Source organism: Palaemon carinicauda, chromosome 24, assembly GCF_036898095.1.
Source record: "Palaemon carinicauda isolate YSFRI2023 chromosome 24, ASM3689809v2, whole genome shotgun sequence".
NCBI classification, from domain to species: domain Eukaryota; kingdom Metazoa; phylum Arthropoda; class Malacostraca; order Decapoda; family Palaemonidae; genus Palaemon; species Palaemon carinicauda.
The window spans coordinates 14,426,129-14,436,128 of NC_090748.1; the positions used below are offsets into that span (position 1 = coordinate 14,426,129).

The window sequence follows — 10,000 nt, forward strand, 5'->3', positions numbered from 1 at the left end:
CGGGTGGCCAACAATCTTACCGCTAAAGATCTACTGAGAAACCATAAGGCAGAAGTACCCTTTAGGTGTTCTCTCCCCCAAAGAGAATTAAGGTTCTGATATATATATATATATATATATATATATATATATATGTATATATATATATATATAATATTATGTATATGTATATATATATATATATACACATACATATACATACATATATATAAATATATATACATAATATATATATATATATATATATATATATATATATATATATATATATATATGTATATATATATATATATATATATATATATATATATAAATATATATATATATATATATATATATATATATATATATATACATATATATATATATATATATATATATATATATATATATTTATATATATATACATATTTACATATATACATTTTTAAATTAATTAACACTCATTTCCTGTAATCTTATAATACAAACACGAACTTGTTACAGTATTTATAAGGTAAATATTCTTTCCATCAAACTTACCAAAAATTCTTTCTGACTTCTTTCGCTGAGACGAGAAAAGACTAAAGCAATATTTATGGCATTTGTATTTTTTTTTCTTGACGTCATATATCTTGGTTGAAAAATGCTGACTGGAAGTACTTTTATCCATTTGCATTACTGAGAATTCACGGGAAAGCCTACATGTTTTATTGTTTTCTTATTGTTTTTTTTTTTTGTCATGACTCTGTGCTTCTTTTAAAGAAATATTGATTGATTATGAGTTCTCTGGCATACTGACGTCTAAGGTCATTGATGCCGAATTTAAAAGAAAGATAATTTTTTTCTTTACATTGCTTTTCAACTCTTCTTTATTTAATACTCATCAGGGTTGTCTTCTCAAATACATTTTAGCATCAAGAGCTATTTTTTTTTATACATTATTATCTAATCATCTATTTTTTTTTAATTGTTTGGTGATGAAGTAAGAATATATGTAAACCCGGACCAAGAAATATTTTAATCATCAACCCTTGTCCATTCTTGATGATATTACGAATATAAGTGATTTGATAGCGTACTTCTTAAAAGGGACAACCCATTTTTGTTTCAATATTTAACTTGGCATAAAACTAAAAATGGAAAGAAAAAAAAAACTTGCCTAGGCCTATATCCGAAATACTTCTTTATTTTAGTACATGCAAAGTTTGGAAAAACATTTAGAAAAACTAGAGTTGACGGAATGCCTTCACCACCCCCAAGGAGTTTTATTTTTCTCTTGACTCCACTGCGTATTTGTACTTCGATGTATTTCCTTCAAAATCTGATAGATTTGACCTTTGGTTATACCCTATTGTCCAGCAATTTTCGTTGTAATTGGTCTAGTAGTTTTTGTTTAATGTATATATATATATATATAAATATGTATATATATATACCTGTATGTATATATATATATATATATATATATATATATATATATTTATATATATATATGTATATATATATACCTGTATGTATATATATATATGCATATATATATATATATATATATATATATATATATATATATATATATATGTAGATATACATACATACATATATATAGATATACGTACATATATATAGACACACACATATATATAGGATATATATATATACTGTATATATATATATATATGTATATATATGTTATATATATATATATATATATATATATATATATATATATATATATATATATATATATCCATTTTAGAATGGATTCTCGTAATTATTGTATTAATCATCGGTAATCGTAAAATGGTTTATATCTTTTAATGATCATCCCTTTTTTTCCTTTTTTTTTTGCTTGAGGCGGAGCTTTTAAAATCAAACTTATGAAGTTATTGTGAAAACAAACATTTCTATAAAATTATGTTAGTTCCCATTGCTTGACCACTGCTGAATTATATGAAATTGTAATCAAGTAAAGCAGTCTGCTAATACCATAGCCTTTTCGATGTGCGTATTGTACCGATTAATTTCAATAGCTGTAACCTCAAAACTCCAAAGTCTGTAAAACCATGTAACTCCCCCCCCCCCCTCTCTCTCTCTCTCTCTCTCTCTCTCTCTCTCTCCCCTACGCAGATATGCACACGCGCGCAAAATCAGAAATTATATCCTGCAGATACCATTTTGACTCGGGATGTTTAGATCCTTGTATCCTGGAATCTCTGCAATGTATCGATTAAAGATCAATTTGTGTTTTGGACCAACTCTAACCCTACGAAGGATCACTGTACATTCAGTCATCTCTATATATGACAGGGAATCACTTAGGGTTGCCATTTTATGGAAATTTCCAAAAATATAGCGGGAGAAAAATCCCTGTTTTGTGGGATTTTCCAATAAGTTTAACAAATACTATTTAACCTTAACTCAATATAGTCAATTCTTTTTAGTAAGGCAGATTTGCACTGACTCGCAGGGGTGTACATTTAGCTTGGTAAAGTTTCTTGCTCGCTGATTGGTTGGACAGGATAATTCTAACCAATCAGATAGCAGGAAAATTTTACTAGCTAAATTTTATGGATTTTTTCACAAATTTGTATGCAAAAAGGAGCTCTATGGACAAAAGAAATACTGAAAATTACCACAAAACGGTAACTGTTATTAATCACTCAAAATCAGGCGTGGATTTGGATTTTTAAAAGTCACACTAACGTCACTCATTGGTTAATGGACATTGTGTATTTGTTTAGTAAGAATTAGCATAGCTTTTTTTTTCTATAGCGTTAATTCTATTGAGGTTTTAAGAATTTTTTATTCTTTCACTCACGGTTTGTTGGTATTGTAGGAGTTTTAGAATAATGAAAATATATATATATATATATATATATTATATATATATACATATACTATATATATATATTTATATATATATATATATATATATATATATATATATATATATATATATATATATATATATATATATCTATATACATACATACATACACACATGCATACATACATACATACATACATACATACATAAAAGAAGTATTGAGTTTTACAAACAAATACTTAACGTTACTCAGCAAAAATCGTGCTAATGTTATACATAAGCCTACTGTATCCTTCTCATTTAGGGAGATGGGAGTTGTTGAAATCTCTGTGCCCGAAATCAATTTTGCCTGTAAATCCAAGCAATTTATATATATATATATATATATATATATATATATATATATATATATACATATATATATATATATATATATATACATATATATATATATATATATATATATATATATATATATATATATATATATATATATATATATATGTGTGTGTGTGTGTGTGTGTGTGTGTGTGTGTGTGTGTAACACTCAAACACTGGGTTATCATTTACTGTCTGATAGTTGAATACTCCTGCTGACTGGCTTCTCTGCCCGAAAAAAAATTGAGTTTGCACAAATCTTGGGAAGGTGAAGTACCGGTGTGACGGTCTGAACGATCCCCCGGTCTCAGAATTCTCCTTGATAATCTGCGCATGCGCGAACATTACCGTTTGCCAGTGCATACGAGGTTGATGTTTTATTTTCCTGTAATGTTAGCGTGCGCAGCTCAACATTACCGCTTGCCAGTACATACGAGCTTGATGTTTTATTTTCATGCGAGCGAAGCGAGCTAATGTCGGAAAAGAACCATTATACAATGTCAAGGAGAATTCTGAGACCGGGGGATCGTTCAGACAGTCACACCGGCATCTGTCTGCTGGCCCCTAACCCCAAGCCCCTCTAACTCTTACGCCTATGATGTTACATGAAACTGTTTTGCAAACCTAGGGCCGATATTTCTTATGATAATTAGATCACAAGAATGAAAATTACCGAGGTTTGAAGATTTATAGTTTTTATATAGCACCGGCCATAAATTTAGTAAAACCAGGGCCTATCGTTAACTTAAGATTATGAATAGATTATCAGGCTCACTCTCAACACCAACCCTCCCTCTCTCTCTCTCTCTCTCTCTCTCTCTCTCTCTCTCTCTCTCTCTCTCTCTCTCTCTCTCTCTCTCTCTCTCTCTCTTTTCAATATCCGATTTTCTTTGCTCGTTATCGTCAAGTTTTATGGTACCATTCATACATATTCTCTTTTTCTCTCTCTATGAGATCCCATATAAATTTGTTTATATCTATTCATAGAAATACACACACACACACTTATATATATTTATATATATATATATATATATATATATATATATATATATATATATATGTATATATATATATTATATAAATATACATTAGATCCCTCTCTCTGGTTACGACTCATTTTTCCTTTGCCTACACGTACATCGAATAGTCTGCCCCATTCTTTCCACATTCTCCTCTGTCTTCATACACCTGACATCACTAAGATTACCAAGAAAAAAATTCTACTGCGATGTAATTGTTCAGTGATTAATTTTCTCTTGGTAAGGGTAGAAGAGACTTTAGCTATGGTAAACAGCCCTTCTAGTAGTAGGACACTTCAAAATCAAATCATTGTACTTTAGTCTTTGGTAGTGCCATAGCCTGTGTACCATAGTTTTCCACTGTCTTGGGTTAGAGTTATCTTGCTTGAGGGTACACTCGGGCACACTATCATATTTCTGTTCTTTTTTTTTTTTTTAAGTTTTTTGCAATTGATATATGAAAGGTCTAATTTAATATTGTTACAGTTTTTGAAATATTTCATTACTTCTCTTGTAGTTTATTTATTTCTTTGTTTCCTTACCTCACTGGGCTATTTTTCCCTTTTGGAGCACTTGGGCTTATAGCATCCTGCTTCTCCAACTAGGGTGGTAGCTTAGCTTAAAACAACAACAACAACAATATCAATAATAATAATAATAATAATAATAATAATAATAATAATAGTAATAATAATAATAATAATACTATATAAATTCGTTAACCATTAACACTTCAAACATTGGCCCCCTTCTCTTCACATGAAGCATTCTGATTTTAGTCACTAGAGTTTCCCCATCTTTAATTTGAAGCCTTTCACTCGAACCTCTTCTGAAAATAGCTGCCATTTCTTTCGAGTAATTTAGTTTATCTTTTACTATAAAATCTGCAAACGGCTTTTACTACCTGTCCTCATTAGTGTCTGAAGTATGCAATATAATATTGGCTACACTTTTAAGTGAGTCGTAGCTTTTATCTTAAATATATCTTTAGAATAATGGCAGTTCCATAAATATTAATTATTAATCATATTAATAATAATAATGATACTAATGATAATTATAATAATTATTCTTAATAATAATAAAGATCTGGGAGTAAGCTTAGCCTTTTGGAAGCGTTTAAAACGTTATAGATGTTGTATGAACAAAGATTTTTCAGTAATTTTAGATTTGTGGAAGCGTTTGAAACGTTATTGATGTGGTTTAAGCGAGGATTTGGCAGTAATTTTAGTCTCCTCGAAATGTTTTAAACATTATAGATATGCTGAGTAAAGATCTGGCAGTAATTTTATTCTTCTTGGAGTGTTTTAAACGTTATAGATGCGATCTGAGCAAAGATATAAGGTTGTATTTTGTTGTATTAGAGTAGACATTCGATAGTAATTTTGGTTCTTGAGAAATTCTGGTTACATAGTTTGGTGGAAGAAGTAATCCATATAGAAGTCTTAGTGGATACCCGAATTTTTTCTTGGTTAGAATTTTCGGACACTAGAATATCTAAAAAAAATATCTGTAGGAAGAAATAAAAGTGAAATTTTATTAATATTATTTTTTTTCTGGATTCGTGACCTTATACTTTTCTCCTTGACGGCAATAGGCCCTTCTTTGAGGATTATCAAAATATTTAGAGCTAGGGGGAACTCAGTAAAGAGTATACCTCCTCTGCGGCAGCTTAATTCTCGACCTTGACCTTAACCTACGACTTTAACATGTATTTGTTGGCGTGGATTCTCATACACTCAAATATGAACCAAGTTTTAAGTCGCTGTGACAACGATGTCGAAACTTAGGGCTGATTAAGTGAATTGGACATTTTGCTTGATCGTGACCTTGACCTTTAACCTTGACCTTCCAAAATATAATCCTGTATAGCTTTTTACATAATAATTAATCCCTGCAAGTTTCATTACTCTGCGATTAGAATTGTGGCCAGGAAGCTGTTCACAAACAAACAAACATACACACAAACAGAGGCGAAAACATAACCTCCTTCCAATTTTGTTGGTGGAGGCAACAACAATACAACTAATAGGTTTCTCGAGGTTAGAGTAACTGTAAGAATCCCATGATACTGATACTCGAGATAGATGAACCAATAAGATTTGAGCGATGGTCATTTCCTAGAAAGGAGAAGGCAATTCATATTAGAAAAAGAGATCCGATTGTCTTAATAGTCACCTAATACCAACTACTAAGGGGGGAGGGGATGGGCGGTTTAGATTTCGAAAAGAGAGCATCAAAAATATATATCTCTCTTTAGTTTAAACGGGCGTAAGCGTAAAACTTACCCAGATCGAAGCCGGGTGATGCTGATATGAAAACCCGTTTTTGTATAAGGAATTTATTTCCGTCCAAAGATTAGCTCTCCACAATCAAGTGTTTTAGAGCCAGTTGTAGATGTGATTGGGAGTAAGGTCCTTTAAATATACTCCGAGGATATTTAAAAGACCTTGATTGGGAGTAACAAAATGCATCATTTGAAGTGAATCCCACATGTAGTTTTTACACCTAAAACCGACAATGCTCTTTATTTAAGAAATTAATTACTTTCCATTCAAACGCTTCCTCAGTCACATTGATAAATGTTTACATGTTACTTTTTTAAACTTCAAATTTTTCCTTCGTTATCGGTTCTCAAGTTTCCTCTTACAGAGAATGATACAATACCAACCTTCATATTCCGTTTGTAGATATGAAATCAATACTGGGAATTAATCGCCTCTCTGGTGTCATGTACTCGGAGAACTTCCGTTGGATCCTCGAGGAGGTTGGTTGGGTTTTAATGATCAATCCCAGAGCATTCATGTCTATGTGTATATATATATATATATATATATATATATATATATATATATATATATGTGTATATATATATATATATATATATATATATATATATATGTGTGTGTGTGTGTGTGTGTGTTTGTGTGTGTGTCTGCGTGTGTCTCTGTGAGTGATAATTTATCACTAACACTCACGATTTTCCTCTATTCATATAAGCCACTAATATCTCTTAATATCGAATTCACTCTGCCTCGGGATCTGAGACTCAAGATTAAGAGGTATTTGTGGCTTATGTGAATATATATATGTAAAAATTTACTTTTATTTTAATCTTTAGATAAAACTTTGTTAAATTATCGAATAAAACTTTTGTCGGGTAAATTTAATACTGGTTAAAACGAGTGGGTTGTTCCCATGATAGTTTGGTTCCGATGATCATTTATGTCTTGTCTCGCCTTGCGCTGTCTTTTTGTTCATAGTTTTAGTTCACGGCCGAGACTCGCACAGGGTGGAGGTAAGGGTGGTCTTTGTATTAGCTTATTTTCATTGCTGTTTAGAAAAAAGTGTATTGAGCCATGTATAATATTGAGTGTTATTAATTTGTTATAGCCAGTCATTAACAGTTAAATGTGTATAAATTTTGTTTGGGTTCTATATATGGCTGTTATTTTTGTTTTCAGCTTCTGGAGTAGAGGTCCTCTCCAGCCTTTACCCACGAAGAATTCACTGCCAAAATTTAATGTCGAATAACTCATGAAGTTCTACTTCCAAGTTTACTTTCAAGCTGTCGTTCTTAAGTTATTTTACTTATTGTTAGATAATTTTCAAGACATTTATAGTAGTCTTAATGACTTATAATGTTATGTATAAATAAATTGTTTATGGCTTTTTATACAGTTTATGATTGCACCTCGACTTAGGACCATCCCTTACGTCATGAACAGCATGACTTATTTTATATTTGTTTGAATACTACTATATATATATATATATATATATATATATATATATATATATATATATATATATATATATATATATAATGTGTGTGCATTTATTTAATTTATAAACACTGAGAAGGTTGTAAAGTTTGTAATATTAATGAAATTTTTTCTTATTCCTTTGCAGGTGCGTTGTGAAGTGTATTAGAGAAGAATGAACGTAAAGTAAGTATTTAGAGATTCATTGAGTAATATTTTTTGTAGTATATGTATTGTCCTCTACTTAATCATTGCTATTTCTTTACTGATACCAATATGCTAAGCAACTGAAGACTTGGCAGGAGGAGAATTAGGATATATTCTCTCTCTCTCTCTCTCTCTCTCTCTCTCTCTCTCTCTCTCTCTCTCTCTCTCTCTCTCTCTCTCTCTCGTATACAGTTTTATTCTTCACTTAATCATTACTATTTCTTGACTGATACTAATATTCTAAGCAATTGAAGGCTACGAATGATAGGTATAGAATTAAATATACTCTCTCTCTCTCTCTCTCTCTCTCTCTCTCTCTCTCTCTCTCTCTCTCTCTCTCTCTCTCTCTCTCTCTCTCGTATACAGTTTTATTCTTCACTTAATCATTACTATTTCTTGACTGATACTAATATTCTAAGCAATTGAAGGCTACGAATGATAGGTATAGAATTAAATATACTCTCTCTCTCTCTCTCTCTCTCTCTCTCTCTCTCTCTCTCTCTCTCTCTCTCTCTCTCATATTCAAATTTAATTCCTCTCAACAACACGGGATTAAGACACCATTAGTATACTAATTTGGTTAGTTATTGTTCAAGAATCGAATCTCACATTCTACTCACGTCCACAGATTCGGCCGTTCATTCCTTCGTTTCCTATTTCTGCCTAAAAACTGTGGGAACGATTCCGTCTTTTACGCGTCCTAGCGAGTGAGGAAAAGAACAAGAGCCAACTTCTTGAATTTCAAAATAAGAGTACCGTTCGGTGGAATGAGTAATGGCGTTAGTCTGCGTCTTGTGATTGTACACTTGTTTGTTCTACAGTTACAGTAATTTAGGATATTCTAGATTGTAAAACCTGGTTTGGATTAAAGGTTTAAAGGCCGCTCATGAATGGCAGTTGCAAGGGACTGTGGCAATGCCCTGTAGGACAATGCCCTAGAGACTGACCACATATACATATGACCAGCGCCTAAGCCCCCTCTCAACCCAGGCTAGGATCAGGTAGGGTCAGGTAATGGCTGCTGATGACTCAGCAGGTAGACCTACAGTATACTGTAGGCTCCCACAAACACTTCATCCTTAGCTCAAAAATATGGTGAGGTTGCAGACACTACAAGAAAGTATCGTGTTTGAGTAGGACTCGAACCCCATTGCAGCGATCGCCTGACAGGGAGGTTTCCAATAGGCCACCACAATCACTATTGTTTTATAGAATGGTCGATATTGAGAGGTTGTGGCAATTTTCTACTGCTACTGTGTTATGAAGTAACTGCTAAAACTAGCTAATATGGAACATATAATGGAATGCAGAGCTGGAACCGCGCAAATAATGATCAAGTTTGCACAGAAAGATAATTAGAATACTTTTCAAGTGTTAAACCAATTCTCATAACTGCACATACATCTTTATTATGTGTATGTACACTTAAAAATCTGTATTAAAAACCTGTAGATGTCTGACAATATTTATTCCAGGATTTTTACCGTTTTAAAAACGGATATATTGACGTATAGGAGTGATATTACGATCACCAACCAGTAAAAGATAATAACAAAGTAAGGTAAATTTATTGTCGCCTATATTTTACTGAAATACGGTTGAGAACTATATTTTTACGGTGAATTTCCGATTAAAATTATGATTTTTATAACAGTGTTGGTTGTAGTACAATACGTTCATATTTTATAGTTTTGGTAAGATGTTTATATACCTAAGCCTGAAACAGTCTGATGAAAATTTCTTAAAATTTAGATTAGAATCAGTCCATTTAGTGGTTTTAACCAGATCAGTGTGCTTTATTGACTTTATTTTATGTTTAT

The 10,000-nt window shown here is 31.5% G+C and overlaps 1 protein-coding gene across 2 annotated transcripts in view; it reads left to right on the plus strand.

The window, feature by feature from the left end:
• The window catches only part of sigmar (Tumor necrosis factor alpha-induced protein 8-like protein sigmar), a 192,933-nt gene that overhangs the window by 43,200 nt on the left and 139,733 nt on the right, over nt 1-10,000 (plus strand). Inside the window, exon 2 of one of the 2 annotated variants that reach the window (XM_068348081.1) lies at nt 8,122-8,159. The exons of the other annotated variant lie outside the window; for it this stretch is intronic. Within the exon in view, the coding sequence (XP_068204182.1) occupies nt 8,149-8,159 (11 nt within the window). The 5' untranslated portion in view covers nt 8,122-8,148. The remainder of the gene's footprint in view (nt 1-8,121; nt 8,160-10,000) is intronic. 2 annotated transcript variants of the gene reach the window in all.